General features: G+C 41.2%; 1 protein-coding gene across 2 annotated transcripts; it reads right to left on the bottom strand.

Moving 5' to 3' along the window:
- Positions 1–1753: 1753 nt before the first annotated feature.
- Positions 1754–20019, bottom strand: vps54 (VPS54 subunit of GARP complex). 2 transcript variants are annotated; one of them, XM_080879870.1, is made up of 23 exons: positions 19781–20019; positions 15260–15434; positions 14470–14711; positions 12255–12339; positions 11724–11758; positions 11327–11458; positions 9810–10195; positions 9565–9691; positions 8934–9041; positions 8767–8822; positions 8516–8612; positions 7985–8337; positions 7059–7188; positions 6786–6967; positions 6502–6614; positions 5681–5744; positions 5429–5534; positions 5132–5219; positions 4896–5017; positions 4665–4745; positions 4117–4224; positions 3939–4033; positions 1754–3377 (listed from the first exon to the last, which is right to left on the bottom strand). In XM_080879870.1, the coding sequence occupies exons 2-23, from the start codon at positions 15402–15404 to the stop codon at positions 3272–3274; spliced, it is 2961 nt and encodes a 986-aa protein (XP_080735996.1). In that variant the 5' UTR covers positions 15405–15434; positions 19781–20019; the 3' UTR covers positions 1754–3271. The 2 variants fall into 2 exon arrangements, with proteins under 2 accessions (XP_080735996.1, XP_080735995.1); XM_080879869.1 differs by lacking the exon at positions 19781–20019 and adding an exon at positions 19251–19404.
- Positions 20020–20270: the final 251 nt, after the last annotated feature.

The following is a 20270-nucleotide window of genomic DNA, read 5'->3' as shown; positions in this document are numbered from 1 at the left end:
CTCGGCCTTAACTTAAGATCAAACAGACTTAAAACCCGTTTGATCTTAGTTGCAGACTCAGATTGGATCACTACTGATGATCCTCCTCACAAAACTCACAAATGATCATTTCATCACAGAGCACACAGTGTTAAATGGTCAGAAGAGAGATTCGTATATACTAGAATTCATGTTTTTGTACCCAAATCAAAAAGTAACTAGAATAAATAATAAAGTGCTTTTTTTGGTTTACATTTTGTCATTCAGAGCTTGCACATAACTACTGATTTTGGTCATTATTTATACTGTTAATTTGGGGCAGCTGTGTTCTGTTCGCCTTGTAATTGGAAGGTTGCCGGTTCGAGCCCCGGCTTGGACAGCCTCGGTCGTTGTGTCCTTGGGCAAGACACTTCACCCGTTGCCTACTGGTGGTGGTCAGAGGGCCCGGTGGCGCCAGTGTCCGGCAGCCTCGCCTCTGTCAGTGCGCCCCAGGGTGGCTGTGGCTACAATGTAGCTGCCATCACCAGTGTGTGAATGTGTGGGTGACTGGACGTGTAAAGCACTATACAAATACAGCCCATTTTACCATTTGTTCTAATAAATAAATATACACCAGTCCCCCTTGCTGGAATCTGCTTGAGCTGCTCCTCCAGTTTCCTACCCACTGGGATCACTTCATCTGCTCCAGCTGCCTCTTCAGCTCCTGGCACTCATCTTTTTTCCATTTTCTTTCTTCCTGATGTTACTGTCTGCATTTGTGATACATGTGGCAATCTCAGCAATCTTCTCCTCCCTGTCAGCCACCACCATCTCTAGTTGGCTGGCGAAAAGCTGCTTGGAACTCAAATTGTCACAGGACCATAACCCTGCTGTTCTCAAGCACCTTTGGTGTCGTCTCCCATCAGGGCTTGGGACTTCCAGTCCATAGATGCTCCTGTACATCATCTTAGTCACTTGATTGTGCCTTTCAGTGTACGAGTCACAGTTGGAGAGTCTCAGTCTTGTTGCCTCTGGTCTTTGTGCTGCCAGGACTAGAGTTTTGTACTGTTGTTTAGGCTGGCCTGTTCTAGCTCATTGGTAGGAGTTCTTGATGCTGTTTTTTTTTTTTTTTAGTTATCAAGTAATAGTAATATTTCAAGTAAACCTTGTAAAGTTTTTGGCTGTTCCATCAACCATAGATATGACAAACCTTTCATATTTTTAGCCATCGTCATTCTCACTGTCTAGAGTAACTTAAAGCTTACTTCAGTGAAAGCAAGCGATACATGATCCAAAAAGCCGATGTGAGAAAGATCTAGTACATCCAGCAATGTCAAACGATCTCTTTTAAGTGTTCTCTATCCTTACTTCAGTAACTCCGCTTGAATCAAATACTTCATGTAAAATCTTTCATATCAATTTGGAAAGTGATAGAAAGGGTCGAAAATCAAATTTTTAAAAAACTTAAGTGGTTTCAAGCCAAAGATCTTACAGGAAGTGTTTGATGTGAGTTTTAAGAAAATGAATACAGCTAGAACTGTGCAGAATAGACCGATGTAGTAACATTGGCTAACTGGAAATAATAACACTCTTACATTTGCCTTAACATGTTTTGTGAGGCTCAGACAGGAAGTATGCTAGCTCTGAAGATGACAATGTGCAACAGATGAACAGACTGACAATAGGTCGCTCCATCATCCTGTTTTATTCACAGCAGGTTTGAAGGAAACAGATTCATTTGGACTCATACACACATGCTTATCAAAACCCCAAAAAGTCTCTCACACACTCACACACACACACACACACACACACACACACAGTGGTATGGTAGGCACACTGTAGTGGAGAGCTCAGATGTGTCGTCTCTGATAGTCGATTCAAAGTAGGCACTTCTGAAGCAGACAGTGATGATCGTTAATGCTTCTGTTCTCTGGCGCGCCTGACGCTGACCGCTGCAGTCACATCACATTAATCCAACTGTGCTTGTCACCATATGTACACCATTTATGCCTTCTGATTAGTGTGGGAGTTAAGAATGACTATGGCTGCACATGTTAGATTAATCAATCATTTCAGAAGGGCAAATTATTGCAATGCCAGCTCATTAGTTTCATACCAGGAGATTTATCTTGGAAACAAGCTGCTTACAAAAGCCAACACATAGACTAGGAGAGTAGATGAATATTTGCATTTGGGAGTCGAATGGTTCCAAACAGCAGCCTGTCAGCCTGTAGTGTTCTTACTGCTGCAGAGACTGATCTGTGACTGCATCTGGACAGGTCGTTTGCTTCGTGTGACGGGAGCTCTCGGTAGCTGAACAGTCAGGAAGAGAAAATCTGATCAAATCTGATGTCATGAAGAAAACTCTGCTAGCAGGAGGAGGGAGAGCTGTAAGCACTTGTTACTTTTACCCCTGTGGGGAGTTGTGACACAATATTGCAGCATCAGAAGAAGGTATTCTGGATGATAGGTTTAATCAGATTTTCTCTTCCATCTTCGCAGAAAACTAACAGCTCACACAGACTGGAAGGTGCAAAAGTTAACAGCTGATATTCATGCTTCACATCCTGCAAACTCTCTGCATCAGTTTAGCGAGTTCTGCGCCACTGTCAATCATCACAACGACCAGGATCTGACTGGGCTGAAGCAACTGCATGACCAAACTGTTTTAAGGTGGAAGTTAAACCTTTTGAAGTGAATCTTGTCACTATGCCCACATACTGAAATTAAACCTTTCTCTCAGCTACTGTTATTATTATTTTGGAGTACAAAAAAGTAAGCAAATAAACCCAAAAGCAGCTGATCAGAGAGGATTGGAATAGTGTTAACATGGAACAGGAACCCTGTTGATTTTTTTAAGCAATAAGAATGACCCCTCCCAAGCTCTCCGAGTATGCAAAAGGGTAACCTGCCGAGCATGCGGTGTTGATAAAAATCCTGTCAGCTCCAGCATTGCAGACTGCTGGAGGAAAAAGCCTAACACAGTATAGAATGTTTCCGGAGAAAGAAAAATAAATTACCCCCAAATTTCATAAGAATAATCCACATCCTGCCCTCCCACTAAAACAGTAATAATTTATTTTTTCATTTTCTATTGAATTGCACACACTGCGATGAGGTGGCAACAGTTTTTCACCAGGCGCTGTGCGTTTCTGAACAGTCTCTGAAGCACCGGTATGCTGCTGCTCTTCTCCCATACTCGCATTTTTGGTCCCTTTGGGCCTCTTCCAGCCTCAGCCAGCCCCCGGGGGTCAGGCTCCCATAACTGCTGAGGTAAGGTCAGTTCTGGAGATGCAGATTCCATCCTCCATCACCTCTTCTGCTCCCAGACCTCAACCATGTTCAGGTCGAGCCTCTCGAGGCTCTTCAGCCCCTGGATGTTCTCGGTGTAGAACGCCACGTCTACCACCACCAGCCTGCAAACACGAGTCAAAGTGTCAAAGACATGAAAGATGGGGAAGAGCTATGCTCTGACAAGAAGCAGTTTATAACCTCCTAAGACCTGAACTCTTCCACAGCAGCATTTTTAATTTCTCTTTGATATTTGGTCACATTGGGGCCCGATGAACGTAAAAACAAAGAATTACCAGATTTTTTTTTTACCTTATTTTTGTTTTTAAGAAAAATGAGAGCCACATATGAGGATATTCTTTCAAAATTGGCAGCAATGATTCTGGCACCGTGGCAGCTGTCACTGACACACACCTATCACCTACGTTAATTCCAAAACTAACTCACAGAAGTGGAACTCTAAATTTGTGTCAGGTTTGTTAAGTACAATTCTAGCACTTTAATATAGCAGATATAAAGACATGTCAAGTATTCATGTAATGTTCAAAATTCTCTTTCAATAAAATGTGAAACAACGGGGAACACCAACAGGAAAAGAGGTGCTACTTCTCTTCAGAGCGAAGCAGGAAGTGCTGCTCTGTCATATCAACATACTCCAATCATTAGCTGGTTTTCAGGGCACTTACCCATGCTGCGGTCCTCCATCATTAATAACTCCAAGCCGAGCCAGCTGCCTCTTCAGATGCATTTTGAAACTGGCATTGATCCTCAGAAACAGCATCTGTATATGGATACACAACTCTCAAGTCTCTGATCAACAAGCTGTCACAGACAAAAAGAGTAGAGAAAACAAAAAGATCTCACCTGTGTCTGTTCTTCAGGTAAAAGTTCATAAATGGCTTCGTGCATCTTTGCCATCTGCTTACAGATGTTTCTGAAGCAGGCTGAGGGCATCGGAGCCTTCACTTCATACTGAGGACATAAAAGGATACGCCTGAGGTCATGTGATTCTGTGCGCATTTGGAATACAACAATTTAAAATACACAGAAAGATTCTGAGAAAGTGCATTACACATGTCAAAAAGTCATAAATTCTGTACTAATAAAGGACAGAAATGGATACCTGACCATCAGGTATACAGTGCAAGTATAATTTAGTAGGTTCGATTATTGGTTATTTGTTTGTTCTATTATCTAATAGCAATGATTCTATTAAGTCTACATTAATTCAATACTATTATTAAAGTTAAAAAAAAAGGATTAACACAACTAACTGTGGAAATATTAGGCCTACACACACTGCCTGAATCTCATTACAACTGAAAGTCCTCTGTAAATAGAATTATTTTTATGCTTGCATAAAATTTAAAACCATTCATAAAGTGTTCTCGTGTTCCCTGCCCTCATCTAACCTTTGATAGAACCTTCTCAAACAGACTGTCCATGATGGCCACCAGCTTAGCAGAGATCTCTGCTATGTGATCGTTGTAGTCCTGCAACACAACAAACAGCCTCAGCAACACGACTCACATCGAGCTGAAATCTTTGGAGATTTTGTCATGACATTTTATTTTTAACTCTTCTCTCAAACTTTTATTTAGCCAGGATGAGGCCACACTTAAAGTGGTCATGCTGAGTGTTACCTTGGTGATGTGATCAAAGTGTCTGAGAACACTGAATTGTTTGGGCTGCAGTTTGGTCTCAAAATGAGCTCTGATGATGGGAATGTAGTGAACCACCAGCTGCAGACAGCGGGAAGCTAATGCTACAACACACACAGTTAACAGTAAAAATCAGCATTCTCAACCATTAAAAGTTGCTTCACATACTGAAAAAACAGGTCTACTTGTAAGCAGTGTGTGTAGCAGGTGTTATATACCAAGGTTTTTGGTGGTGATGGTCTTGAGGCCGACGATCTGCAAAGCTCCGGCTCCCAGAACCAGCTGGCAGCTCCGAGAGTTGAAGTGCTGCAGAAAGACAATCCAAGAAAATTCAGTAAACACCACCACTCTAAACCTAGGGCTAGCATACCAGCATGTCACGGCTGTGTCAAATGTAAACACTTCAGTGTTGTGATCAAATTGTCTCTAGGAAACAAAGTCTTTTCCTGTTTACTAACTACAAGAGGCTGAACTAACGTAGGATCGTGTGATTTGTGTGCTGTTGAGTTTCTGACCTTGAGGAGGTCTGCCAGACGCGTCAGCATGTCTGTAGAGATGGATGGGATGTCATTGACACACTGGCAGTATTCTAAAAAGATCCGGATCAGCAGCAGAACCGTCCTGAAGGAACACAAAGGCTACTCAGAAAATCTTTTAAAACTAAATGTTCACATTTAAAAAGCATTTGCGCTGTCTAACTTCCAACTTTAATGACAGTGTGAGGACAGAATAATATTTAAAATCATGAAATATGTGATTTCACCTACCCAACAACTGCATATTTCTGCCCGTTGACAAGCAGAAACTCTGTGGGTTTCCTGTCATTGGGACCTGGAATGGGAAAACGAATGTTACAAATAATAAAGCTGTTCTTCTTGTGCTGTGATGTTTCTCTGTTGCTCTGTATGCAAGCTGTGGAACCAAGCCTCAGTGCATCACTAGAAACCTCCAAGCACCTGGAGCCTCTGACAACAACACAGAGCAGTTCTGCTCTACTCCCAGCTTCTTAAGTGTAATTTAAGTCTGTCTGCATGCATGTTTCTGTCCAAACTGGAGGAGGGGGAGACTGCTGCTGCAGTGAACAGGTTTCACTGTTTTTAACACTCTGTTTCACTACAACTCTTTGTATGTTACAAGTCCGCTCTTCTCTGCGCCTGCTGACAGACCAAGAACAGCACAAGCAGCACCAAGCAGACACACGACTGCACTTTAACATAAATTCTGCTTCGTGTGGTCCGTTAGGGAAATTAACTGCCCAACCTTCACCCAACAGGTCTCATAGATAACTGCCTCTCAGGGAGTTCTTTTGTCCCCACTGTTGCCAAGTGCTGCTTATAGGGGACTGTCCAATTGTTGGGATTTTCTCTCTAAGGTTTGGGGGTCTTATAAACTCCTTGACTGGACTGAACTGTGAATCTTTACTTCTTTATCCATTTTCTTATTTTACATCAAAGTCAGCATATATATGCAATGTGTGCGTAGGTTACTCTGTAAGTAGTCAAAACATTTCAGAACTGTAGAACTAAAACTACAGAAATTACAAATAAAATCAGGTTAATGAGGATTTTCGGACAGTGGAGTCTGATACCTGGGATTTTGCGCTCTGGTAGTGATATTCTACCATTAGCAATGGAGTTCACCAGATCCTGAAACTCAGCAGGAACCTCAGCCTGCTTCCAGCGCTCATTATCCAGCAGCAGGCTGCAGGGGCACAAAAGCAAACTTCAGCACCTACACTGCTACATTACAGGAGTAAGACCAGATACACACTCAAATTCAACCATGAAACTAAACCTTCACTCACTCACACAAACAGTTATCATATTTAAAAGCAAACCTTCACATCCTGAAAACAATGGTACTGCAGGTTACCTGAGTTTGGTCTTGCGTTCTTCGTGGAAGCGGTGGACGAAGCGGTTGGCCTGGCTCTGCAACGCGCCCCTCAGGGAAACGCTTCGCCTGCCACAGAGCTCCTCTGTGTCCCTGACAAATCCCTCCACTGCCTGTGAAAGACAAACGAACTCCGCTGAGGTCAGACGCTCCAGAGATCCATCCTGTTAAACGTAAACACAAACACTTCAATTACATTTTCAGGTTTATCCTTTTCCATAGAAAACCTCAAATACAGACACATGTACACCATACCTTGGCTCGGGCTGTGAGCACTTTGACGCAGCGGTCATGGCTGATGTCGGAAGCCGTGTACATGAGCTCCTGGAGGTTGTTTATCACAAGGTTCAGCTCAAAGTCGGTGGGCATCATGTTCTCACCAGGCCTGAACACAAACACACTCACTGTTAACAGGCTGAAGAACCGAGTCAAAGGTTTCACAGCTTTAATCCCTCTCAGTCATTTTCACTTTTGGTTAAATCATTTTTGTACTTTATCTTGGGCAACAACACTTCCATTTTTGTTTTAAGAGAGCCAGTCTCTACATTTAATAGGGAACTACAGGAGATTATAAGCCACTACAGTCCACACCACTCTGTAAGATCTGCTGCCACTGGTTTTCAAGTCCAGTTCTCGTGTAAGTTATGCGTGTTTGCCATTTTCGTAGAATCAACTAAAGAAATAAGAGCATCCTGTGTTTTTGTGATAGGCGACCAGTAACAAAGTATCTAAAATGCAGTCATAACACTGGTTCATCCCTTTTTTTATGCTTGAATAATTCACGGGTCAATGTTAAGTAGCATCACAAACAAAAAGTGTTTTTCACAAAGTGCTCTGATACAGGAGCCGAACTGAAAAAGAGAGAAAAAGCACCCAATGTCTAAAGAAAAGCTCCTTCAGAAAGCCTGGAGAACTGCTGCTCAAGACAACTTTAATTACAAGAAAATCTGTCTTGTTGGAAGGCTCAAGACTTTTGAACAAAACTGTCACTTTACGGTTTGATGCTGTTTTCAGTAAATAAGAAGACCTGAATTGCAAAAAAAGGAAAATGCAACAGCCTTTTAACCAGATGTCAGTTAGAGGCTATGGTGCAACGGGACTGCAATTACCATGATATTTTTGTTTTTGTTCAAACAGAAAAAGAAAAAAAGAAGAAGAAGAAAAACTTAAGAGTGACATACATGAAGCTCTGCTCTCTGCTGGCAGACATTTCTGTGGCCCCAGAGTCACTACTGGCAGTCTCCACCCGGCCCTGCTGGCTCCTGAATCCTGCTGCAGAGCTCTGATCCTGGGCTGCCGGCACTACTCGCTGTTGTTTCTGCTCCTGCTGTTTCTGCTGGGCATCATTCAAAGCATCACTGATGAACAGGCCTTCATGGGTGAGGTAGGCCAGCTCAGCCTCTCCCTGCAGGAGTGACGGGACCTGAGAAGCCTCTTGGCCGGATGGTTCTGAACAGGAGTCCTCCAGGAGACGGGTTTTCTGGTTTGAGTCCAGAACCTCTAGAACCACATTCCTGATCACATTCATAGTGGCCTAGCAAACAGGCAGTTGGGTAATAAGGTGCACAATTAGATTCAGTTTGTTGAATTCACACAGAAAGAATATTTTTACCTGCATCAAATGTTGGATAATGTTTGTGATGTGTGAACCATCTTCTGAAGTCTAGCAGACTAAAAATAGGAGCTCTGTACCAGGAGCTGTTTTGACTAACCTTGATCCTCTGCAGGAAGAAAAGGAAGCTCTCAAAGACATTTTTCAGCAGGTCAAACCACTGAGGGAATGTCATCAGACGCATTTGGTCAGCAAGCCTTGAGAAACACAAATGCACACATGTACAGCGAGTCTCCATGAGGTTCAACTTGGACTGGTATTTTCTTTGTTTACAAAGTCAATGTGCTCATTAAACATTGCATAAAATGCTTTAATACAACCAGTGGTATTAATCACATTGTTCCAACTTACTTAACAACGACTTCAGCATCAATTTCTTCTATCTGCACAACACTATCTGCCACACACTGCAAACACAAAAAGGTTTCTATTACATGATAAATCGCAGCTGGATCGCTGTTATTTAATGCAGCGCTTAGAAACAGATAAAGACTGGACTGTGTCAGGAGGAGTCACACCTGAGAGACGATTGCCTTGGCCGCTACGATCATCTCATCACTGTAAATATCCAGAAAATCCAGCTTCCGCTGCCGCAGCAGGCCGAACACCAGCGACTCCAGACGCTCCTAAAATCCACAGACAAACGCACCAGAAAATACAGGGTCCTAAAACACTGACATGACCGGGCAGCAGGGTTTCAGAAAGCTGAGATGAATTTAATATGAGACCGAAGAATTCAATTACATAATCACATTCAAAGACTAAAAACGAATACTGATACTCAGCATGAGCAGAGCTGCACAGCTGTATATAATTGTTTCTGTCAGACTATAATGACTTGCTGCCAGAATCAGATTCTACATTTTGTTTGATGTAACTGAAACTAAAAGCAGAAGCACATTCGAAATGACAAAGAAATATAATTTAGTCTTTCGATATTAAGCATCACACTGATGACAGGAACAGAAACGTTGATGTTTTGTGTGTGTAGATGTAGCAGGAATACTTATATTTATCATGTATACAGAGATGCATGCAAATGTAAATGGCAACCGCACATTCCCCAACAGTTGTTGTTGTCAGTCATCTTCTAAACATGACCATCCTGAAATCTATTAGACCCTTTGTGTTGAAGGTGATTGTTCAGACCTTCTCCAGAACCTGTGGCTCATCTCTCAGGCTGCGGTTCAGGTCACTGTGAGCGTACATACTGAAGTCCTCCACCATCATCTTATCAATCAGCTTCTCTAGCTCGCACAGCTGGGAGCCCAGATGTCTGAGAGATGCAAACACAGCATTGTACAGCTGCTCTGTTGGCTGCTTGTAGAACATCAATTTCAGACATCACAACAAAAACTATCCTAGTAAAACTGATCCAGTAAACACACTCTCACCTGAAGCTGTGGATGCCCTGCAGCTCTTGCTGGAGCACCTCCTTAGTGGTGGCAATAAGTTCCAGTGCTCCAACAAACTCAGAGGTGGAGAGCAGCAGCTGTACAGTGGGCTGTGTCTGATGCACTGCGGCCATCAGCTTCAGCTTGTTGTGCAGCTTCACGCAGTTGTTGCGAGTCAGGGCGGTGCAGAGTGCCTGGAGAGGTCCTTGGCACATGACCTGGTCCATGGCAGCTGTACGGCCCCGAAGGACGGCCACGGCATGCTGCGTCTCCTGCAGCTGGTCCTGCAGCTCGTGCTGCGACGACATAGCATGGAAAAACGCTTCGGAACGCAGCGAGATCTGTCGAGCAATGCTCACCTCCACCACATCTAGGTAGTGGCTGAGCTGGAGGAAAAAGAACATCATTTGATTAACTTCTACATATGAAGGTCGCTGGTTTAACTGATCTAATGACTGATGAGCACAAAAGTGCAAATCAACAACTATCCTGTTTGATTAGGATCCTGTTAACTGTAAGCAGTTAATCACATGACACATGACCGATACTAAACCTCCACTGCGGTTATATTCTACTTGTCATAAGTTTTAAATATCTTCAGGTAAATTAACTGAACAATAACAATATGCATTTCATCCTTAAATATATAACAACAGACGTCTAATTTCTGTGTTTAGATCAAGTCCATCAAATACAATTATAAATAAATTACAATTATCCATCATTTTTCTTAACCTCTCCAGTCAACACCAACCAGTGTCCTTTTAGAAATCATCTTGGTAACACCTCAAGGTAATTAACTTATAGAATGTATCTACAGGAACTTTAATTTCACTCCTCATCAAAAGTGACTGGACCGGTGAGTCTACAACTCCTGCTAGCTTTCCCTAAAATAAAGATTGAACGATATATTACAAAATTTCCTGGAGTGCCACGTGTCTTTCTTGTAAAACTGAGAAAAGCAGAAAATACTCACAGATGTAGAAGCTAAAGGGATTTAAACAAGTATTTAACAAAATTGCTACTAAAACTTATTAGTATTATTATTTTTAAGTTCCTTTTGTTCTTTTGTTATGCTACAAGGCCCCAACACCAAACTACCTCTTACTGGTCAGTGGTTGCTTCTTGTTTAGGTTGTTTATCTGTCTAAACAGCTAATCACATGCCGGTGTCAGAGCCAAAACCACTGTTTGTGGATGTGTAAAATTCAACACAAACAGCAGGGGGGGGGCAGGAGCACCCTGAATTCAGCCCTCTGCAGGTTGATCATTTTCATTCCCATTAAACAATCGCATCCTTTATTCCTTACATTTCACAGTCCATATCAGTACAGATACTCAGCATGATGCTTTTCTCCATTGTGATCTGATGCGTTTTCAAAGGAACACTATATAACTGCCTTGGAGTGTTACCAAGATGGTTTGAAAGGAACACTTTGAAAACACATCAGTGCAGGTTTACTCTCGATCTACAGATCGCCCTCCCTGGGTGATCTGTATGTGTTGATGAGAATTCACCTTTTCCTGGAGCAGTTTGGAAGAAGCCACGTCTCTGCTGCTCTTCCCCCCAGCATTGTTAAAGTGTGACCAGGGAAGGACCATGTTGAAGGTAGCCGGGTCCTCAAGAGCAAAGTCGGGCTTCATGAAAATCTGACAATATAAAGCACAGTGAGACAGTGAAGCAGCAAGGTCACTCTGGAGACAGCCTGTTGTCACAATAGTGTCACTATCATGTCTAAGCTAATAAATGAGACATGCTTAGTTGCAAGTGTCAAAAGAGTCACAATGTGTTTGAGTCCACAGCTAAAATGATACAACGGAACTGCATTAGAGCATTGGCCACACTGTCAAAGTTAAAGGGAAAGAGAAATCCAAAGAGAATCAGACAGAATATTATGCATGTTTGCATAATTACCTTCGGGACTTGCTCCAGCTCAGTTCTGGATTTGTCTGGAATAAGCAACAAAAGCTCTAAATCACTATCGGTTACAGTAGTTATGTTTAAGAGTCAGAATATCCTTTTGTGTTGCTCAGCTAACAAAGTTTGACAAAGTTTAGTTTCTAAGACTGACACTAGAGTGTGCTCTGTACAAACTAAACAATAAAAATAAAAAAGACAGGAAACTTGTGAAAAGTGCAGCAAGCAGAGAAATGTGTTTATCAGATCAAATTCTGAAATGTGCATTAAAGGCATAAAATATTGTTTTGGAAGCAAATCAAAAGAAAGATAACAAAACCCGTGTGTTAAACTGTAAAAACCCTTAAATCTATTAAAGAGCCAAGGTTCAGGACCAAACTACGCTCACATACACTTAATGTGTGGTACAGTCAGATGTGACAGTGTATATGTATACACTGTAGCCTGCATATTTGCATCTGAAGTCATTGCGTGCTGCCAATCTTAGGCAGTCAGAGAGTCCTGCAGCAGCTGGTTAATAATTCATACCTTGGTTGGTGGTGATACTAGAGACAGCGTCGACATCATCTTTGTTGGGGCAGATCGTCTTGCAACGTTCATGGATTCGTTCCCTCTAAAAATGAAATCATGAAATCCAAAAAGGAAGTTCAGGATTTTTGGCCCAGCCCGCTCTCTGTAAAGCTAACATGATCGTTACGCACCAGGAAAAAAAGGCTTGAGTGAATCACAGAAGCCAAGTTTGATGATACAAACTAACAAAGGTTACAGCTGTGGGTCATTAGAGAAGAACACACTGAACAAGAAATCAGATGCATGAAACCCGTAGGAGGAAGTGAAAACAAAGCTACAATAACATTTCTAAAAACTAGATGACTCTTACAAGAACAGAAATGCACTGTCAGAAGTGCAAGAGATGTTACAGCTCAATCTCACCACACTCAGCTGGTAACAAAAGTAATAAAAGACTAAATGAGGAACAGAAACCTTCTGTAAGAGCTATTTTTGCCACTTGAGGCATTATAAAAATGAAGCAGCACAGGCCAAGACAATTTAAGAATTTAAAAACACATAAGAACTTTAAAGCCTGTTTGTATTTTATTTTCATTATTTTAATTGTTTGTAGAATGTTTGTTGACAACATTAAAGCATCAGCTGCATTTCAAGACATCTATTCTGCTTGAAACATGACAGCCAGTAAAGGAAGGTTTTAGAATCAGAATCAGAAACTTTATTGTCATTGTCATGAGAACAACGAAATTAAGAATGGTCCCCGATCATTGCATCATCCCTAGCAATATCAAAATATAAATAAAACAATAAAATTCAATAAATAAAATAGATAGAATACTTAAAATACTAATAAGATATAACAGTAAAACATTCACATACATTCCCACACACATGCTTCAGACCGTGCATAGATTAACACAAGAGTGGCGTGATGGACATTTTTTTTGTAGTATTCAGATGTGTTATTGCAGTTGGATAACAGCTGTGTTTGAGTCTATTAGTCCTTGCTCTGATTGCCCTGTACCGTCCAACACATTTATCCAACACATTAAGGTGTGTTTGTACTGTATCGAGACTGGATTCCCTTTAAAACTTTGAATCTTGAATACAAACGTACAGCTGCTGTCTCTTAAACACAAAGACATTCCTCACTGGGGCTGGGTTAATGATGAACGTAAGACTATCTCAAAACGCCATTTTTACTCACGTCACTTCCATAATCGTTTAAGCACGCTACTCATCCTACCCACAGCGCTCTGGCTTTGGCTTGGTTACCAGTTAACTTCTGTAAATCAAACCCTACTTTAACTATTAAACAATAAATTACTATCAGTAACCATGTATGTTACTGTTCGTATCTATACACATAACTGCAGTTGTCATGTTTCCTCCAGTAGAAGCTATCAGTTAGAACTAATGTAGCTTAACTGTGAGGCAAAACAAGAAGAGCAAATCTCAGCCAAATGCCAGAGTAACACAACCATTGTGATAAGTAACTCTGTCAACAAATGAGTGCATGTACAAGAAAAAAAAAGAAAGAAAAATCAACATGAAAACCCCTGACTGGTTAAAGTGAAAATCACATATTTAACATACAGACTGAGACACATCTTTCCATCACAACAGCTTTGGCATCAGTACTTCTATTGCTTTTTTATTTAGTAAACTCCTCTAGGAAATGCAAATGCCTCCAGTATTCAGGCTGTTTGAATTCCTGAGATTTAAAAAAAGGTCCAGCTTTATTCAGACATTTTCATCTTTTCTTCTTCTATAATGCCACCTTTGTTCTAAATGGTGGGAAAATACAGCAGCTGCTCATCAGCGGGAGACAGTTGCATTGTTTGCACAAGATCCATGCACAAGATTTCTTAAACTAAAGTTCTTAGTTAACAGATGCATTTCAAGACTTCTACTTTACATGTCCTGAGCAAAAAAGGCTACAAAGTGAAACTGCCTCAGATTCTTGACAAACCCAAAACAAGAGAAACGTAGAATCTTTCTCAGGAACCCCAAAAGGTTGATTGTAGGGTTTTCACTGGGAGAAACGTTTCGTCACTCATCTAAGTGACTTCTTCAGTCTCAGCCGACTGCAGGTTTCCCCAATCAAGACTCTCTCAAGAACAAAAATATCCTAATAGCATCTTTAACATTGACTCCACACAGATCTGAGCTGCAGTGATACTGACTTGTCAACAAATCATAAATGCTCTTAATAATTCGCTCTAGGTATTACCTGAGTCATCTCTTGCAGGTAGGGCCCAAAGTGCTCCTTGGTGATGTTGGGGAGGCAAAATGAGGGCATCACCTCCGTCTCGGTGAAGTCCAGCCCCCATGTTTTAGTGAAAAAGTCAGATTCCCTTTTGGCGAGCCGAGGGTCATTCAGTGCAGCTGGGAGGTTGACCTTCGAGCTATAAACTGTCCATCGGTCGTGCTCTGCCACCACAGATGGGCCATTACACAGGCCCTGCCCCTCACCTGGAGGACCACATAGAAATAAAGTCAGTGCTTTCATTTTCTGCGGAGAACAACAACTCATAATTTAAGCATCTGGCCTGCCATGGTTTCTTGGTTTTGTTTCCATGTTCCTGAACTTAAATCACAGCTGTGGCCCAGGTGAATGCAACAAACAGCAACATCACAAGCACAGCAGTAAATCAATGCACAACATACAGATAAAAACTGCAAGACGCTGTGTTTTCCTGCAGTGTCACAAATTTGTCTATTTAAAGTTCATTTGTGTTCAATATGACAACGTGAAAGAAAGAGTGGGCTTTAGATAGCCAGTATGTAAAAAAAAATGTATACTTAAAAAAATATTAGCATCACTGTTTATGTTTCTATGTAAACTTTAAATGACTGATGACCCTTAGCGCAGATGTATAGATGAACATCTAGATTTTCACCACCTTTTATAGACTATTTTCACTGTCTAACTGCAAAATATGTATACTTTCTGGTTATGTTCTACTGCTAAAAATGATGCCTATGCATGCCATTGCACTGAAGTCAGTCATTCTTCCTACCAGTCGGCTCCTTCGGGCAGACGTCAGGCAAAGAGCGGATATGCCGGTAGCGAGGTGGGGAAGGATCTCGCTCCTTGTGATAGATCCCATCTCGGCCTCCGCTGCTGGGACGAGGCACTGGGGAGGAGCTGTGACTGGAGGCCATGTCATTGGGACGTGCCTCCCAGCAGGCTAGCTGGAAAAAAAGATGAAAACAGGGCTAGCATTAGATAGAGAAATCATAATCAGCACTATCAACTCCAAATCAGCAAAGTTCCAAACGAGTTATGTGGTCCATCTCTCTTAAAACTTTGCCCAATCTGTAAAGAGTCACAGATGTTTTCAGAAGATTGATCTTGTAAGATGTTAAAGCATCAATAATTTCATAAAGTCACTGGGCATTGTTTTGGGGTTTTTTTGTTTTTTTAAATAAATAGTAATAGTGAGTCTTTGGGAACCATTTTTTGTAGTGGATGACTAGGGGACTTTCTGAAGTCTCATTCCACATCTCTGCAGGTTTGTGGTTTCAAAATGATGATTTCTTGAAATTGGCAGCTTTTAGTATCACGTCTTCCCCTTCTGTTGTACACCATTAGGGATAGCAACACTATATTAAAAAAAACGATTGGTGGCTGAATCTAATTAACCTTTAAATTTGAGTGTTTTTAGACCCATTGCCACAGTCTGAAATCAAGCACATGACCATGCAGTCTGTCTTTACAAAGTTTTGTGAAAGAATGAATCATTCTAACAAGCTCAGAAAATTCGAGTGTGGTACTGCAAGAGAAGGCATCCTAGTCCAAGTCTTCCCTCCTAGATATGATCAACTGTGGGGGTACTGTAGGGGATGTTATTGCAAAGTGAAAGCATTTAGGAATCGCAGCAACTCAGCCTCAAAGTGGCAGACTGTACAAAGTTATACTGTGATTGCTAAGTGTTGAAGTGCATAATGTGTAAAAGTTGCCAATCTTCTGCTGACTCAGTAAATGCTGTAGCATGGGTTTCAATGGCTGAGCAGCTCTTGTACTTGTAATGTGTTGGTGTTCCTTTAGTTTTGCCATAAAGTCTTACACATTCATCTAACCAGCAAAAGATCCAAAGTTTGATCATGGGACAAGACACAAACCTCTTCATGGTTGCATCAGAAAGAACATCCAGTACAAACAAATTCAATAAAATGTGTTGAGCTACCTGCTATAGCGAACCCTTGTATATAACAGACAAATCAAAGGTAGCTTTTAGTGTAACTTGTTAGCTGCAGTAGAGAACGACTATGTGTTCAGCTTGCCATGTACAAGGCAGACTAAAGTTACATCAAAATTTGTGAAGGGCCTCAATTTCAATACAAGTTCTACATCAAACTGACACAGAAACGTGCCCTGGTTCATCCACTGGTGCAAGCAAGTCTCCAGCTCTTTCTGTGTGGTAATGTACACAGTGGTTTTATGGGGGGGTGGGGTGACTGGTACAGCTTTCAACAGTGCTGCATTAAATCTAACAACTGAGATAATAACATGCATTCATTTTGTTAACTACATTTGAAGGTTCAGTTAACACTTGCATGAGGCTGGTGACCTGTCCAGGGAGTACCTTGCTTATGCCCTAAGATAGCTGGGATAGACTGCAGCCCCCCCCCCCACACACACACACAACCCTGAAGTATAAGATACCATAACTGGATGAGTAGGTGAAGAGCGAGGTTATCAGCTAATGTTGGCAAACTACATCCAAAAACTGACTGATACAACACACACATACATACATATGTGCTATTAAATAAAAAGTAAAAGACTTTTTGTAGCTCTCTGATGTACTGTATAACATATCGAACAGTATCATTTATCATTTCATTAAAAATGCTCCAAATACACAAACAACACAAATATAGAAAAGTCCTTTGGTTAAGTGACAAATTTAAGGCCTATCAACCTCCAGTCAGTAAGCCTACATACATCTGCAACGTGGTGAAAGTGCTCTCAGATGTGCTTAAATTCTTTAAAACTTAATGCAGACATTTTCTGCAGCATCTGTAGCGAAAAATGCAAGCTGACAAAAAGCTGACCAAGGCGGCAACACCCGATCAAACACAAAATGCATCTAAACTTTGACCACATGTTTCATATTTGATGCTCTGCTGATTCAACTGGAAAAGGTACCCAGCTCCACCTGCCTGGGTCAACAGACCTGTGCTGCTTTTCGGCCGTCTTACAATTGTTATACAAGGAGAAACTACCTATAGGGTCAGTTTTGTGTACCACCCTGTAAAATTTGGACCAAAGCTGACTTGGCCATGGAAGAACTGCATTTTTTAGAGTTTTACATTGGCTCCATTTCACAGCCCTGGTGGTTAACAACTGAAAGAAAACTGCTGGTTAAATGACAGCTGTAAACCAATGATATGTTGCTGTGCTAACAGTCAGTTGTAATCTGACTGCTCAAACTGTGGAGGTGTATGACCCTCTGCTGTTAATCCCATCACACAAATGAGAGGATTATAGATCTATGCGCTCCCCATTATTATCAGAACCGTTTTTAGCTCCTTCATATTGCTTTTACATTTTAAAAAAATGCTGTCAAAATATTAAGAACCATCTTAACACATAAAACTTCAGACTTGTCACAGATTCAAGCACTCACAACCATCTTGGATCCTTGGCCCGTCAATTTTCTACCACCCACTGCAACTGCATGGAGCTAAAAATAGGAATGATTGTCCGATTCATCTTTTTGAAGACAGACTGCTTTGAAGGAATAGGAAGGAATGGCAGTAATATGGTGATAGCCAAAGATTAAAATAAGTATTATTTGAATTTATTTATGCAGGTACATCAGGTATATAACTGGCTAGTTCTTCACTATATCACATATAAGATATGTCAAGCAGTAACACTGAATCCCATCCATAAAAGAAAAAGAAAAAAAAACAAGCAGGAGCAGCTTATAACACCTTCCTCATTTATTTTCATCTGCCCTTAGAAAACCGTTGTAAAATACTCAAAAACAATAAATCATCAGCAAATTACAGTAAAACAAGAGCATAACTGCACAGAGATATTCTTGCTGAGATCATAAAAGCTCAGTTATATTTCTATGTTGACATGTAAAGTCCAAAGAAAAATTATTTACCGATTCTTAGAAATCCAAATTATTCAGGAATAGTTTTGGACGGCATGTATGGACAAAGAATACTTGTTTTTAAAAAAAAAAAAAAAAAAAAAAAAAAAAAAAAAACAGTGTGCACCATCCTATATTAGGATCTTATTAATTAATCAGGCTTTTAATCCTTTTCTCGGTATCAACAAAAGTGAAAGCACAATACCAAGGGGAGCCGCTGTATTGAACTCGATTCTACTTGTTTCAATCACATTATGATCTACTCAGCGAGAACTGATTATTTTCAGGCATAAACGTTTCCTTATAATGTAAATCTGAAACCCTAATATATTCCGGAAATTGTGCCAAGAAATAAACATGGCCTTAATGGCATTTTTTTTTTTAGTAATTAGCACAGTTAATAAATTATACTATAAATTTCCTCGCCCAATAAAACATCGTGATTATTTCTGAGCGGAGAAAAAACAGGTGTCCCTTGTAGTCATTTAATCTTTGATATTAAAATGTTTATGCTTTCGGCTGTCATCGTTGCTGTGCCTCCCATCGGGACAAGTAGATGTAGGCAGCTAGCCTTAGCCTAGCTACAGTGCACGCATTGCTGGCAGGTGTTTGCATTACAACCGTTCACGCTGACAGTGAAGTCAATGCCTAACAGCAACATGAAACACACAAAACTAATTGCAGTTTTGTTGTCAGGGGCTGATGTGCTGCAGAATATTCGCGGCCTTATTAGCTACATGCTAGAGCTAACGCTACAGCTAATGTTGTCAACGGCAGTTACACGTAGACTAGCCAATGGTAGCAAGTTAGCCGGATAAGCTACCCCAACAGGCAACATAAAAACACCAAAGAAAGCCCGGAATGACAGGGGACCGAGAGGCTTCATTTGGACACCTACCTGTCATGTAAAATAAAGCGGACGGTGTGTCTTTTCTTCATAATCACAGTAGCACTAAAGGAAACGAGGGGAAAACAACAGGACTCACAGCAGTTAATACCGGTATACGGACCATCATGCACTGCTGGAAAGAGGAACATCAACGTCAGGTTCTTTATTTGCCTGTTTGCAAGTTTCAGTCTTCAAAGCTCGCTGCTGCCCCCTGCTAACTAAAGCTGAATCGGTCCATATCAATGTCATTGGTCCGTATACAGTAGACAACAAAGTGCGCACTCACCGGCCACTAGATACAGCTGTTAAACTGTTATATAAACAGTTTATGGCATATCTAATATAGCAGCAACTCAGCATTTTGTCATGTAGACATTGTTAAGACGAACTGCTGTTCAAATTGAGTATCAGAACGGGCAACGAAAGGTGATAAGTGATTGTGAAGCAGGGTTTAACTTAACTGCACAACAGAAGATCAGAAAAACGCTGACCGGGCATACTTACAGTAACAACCGCATAATTTTAATGGAATAACCTACGAGAGTAGTGCTATTGAACTTTCCGTCTTCTTATGGCCACTGTGTCCCCGGTCTTTCGATGGCTACTTCCAGCAGGATAACTCGCCATGCCGCAAAGCTAAAATAATTTCAAATAGGTTTACTGAACACGATATATTAAACGGTGTTACGGCAGTGCCTATCCCAGCTGTCGAGAGACAGGGTCACCAGTCTAACAGGGTTAACGAAGAGAGATAGACAACCTCACAATGTCACCTATGGGCAATTTAGCCTAACCCCATTAACTGCATGTCTTTGGACTGTGGGAGGAAGCCGGAGTACGCGGACAGGACCCACGCAAACACGGGGGGAACATGCATAGCATGATTGTGGAATTGAACCCAGAACCTTCCTGCTGTGATACAACAATGCTAACTAATTTATTTCTCGCTGGTAATGCCCTCATTCATTTTAGGATGCTGGATCTACCCAAGATTCAATTCAATTTTATTTATACAGCGCCAATCACAAC

Source organism: Rhamphochromis sp. 'chilingali' (genome assembly GCF_963969265.1).
Source record: "Rhamphochromis sp. 'chilingali' genome assembly, chromosome: 4".
NCBI classification, from domain to species: Eukaryota; Metazoa; Chordata; class Actinopteri; order Cichliformes; family Cichlidae; genus Rhamphochromis; species Rhamphochromis sp. 'chilingali'.
The sequence above is the reverse complement of the archived record's forward strand: the minus strand, read 5'-3'. Positions and strand labels throughout refer to the sequence as shown.

Coding starts and splice junctions, on each gene's coding strand:
- vps54 (XM_080879870.1), bottom strand. CDS start 15,404: ATGGCCTCCAGTCACAGCTCCTCCCCAGTGCCTCGTCCCAGCAGCGGA. Junction 8,613..8,766: donor GATGCTGAAGTCGTTGTTAA/GTAAGTTGGAAC, acceptor GTGTTTCTCAAG/GCTTGCTGACCAAATGCGTC. Junction 6,968..7,058: donor TGCTCACAGCCCGAGCCAAG/GTATGGTGTACA, acceptor TACGTTTAACAG/GATGGATCTCTGGAGCGTCT.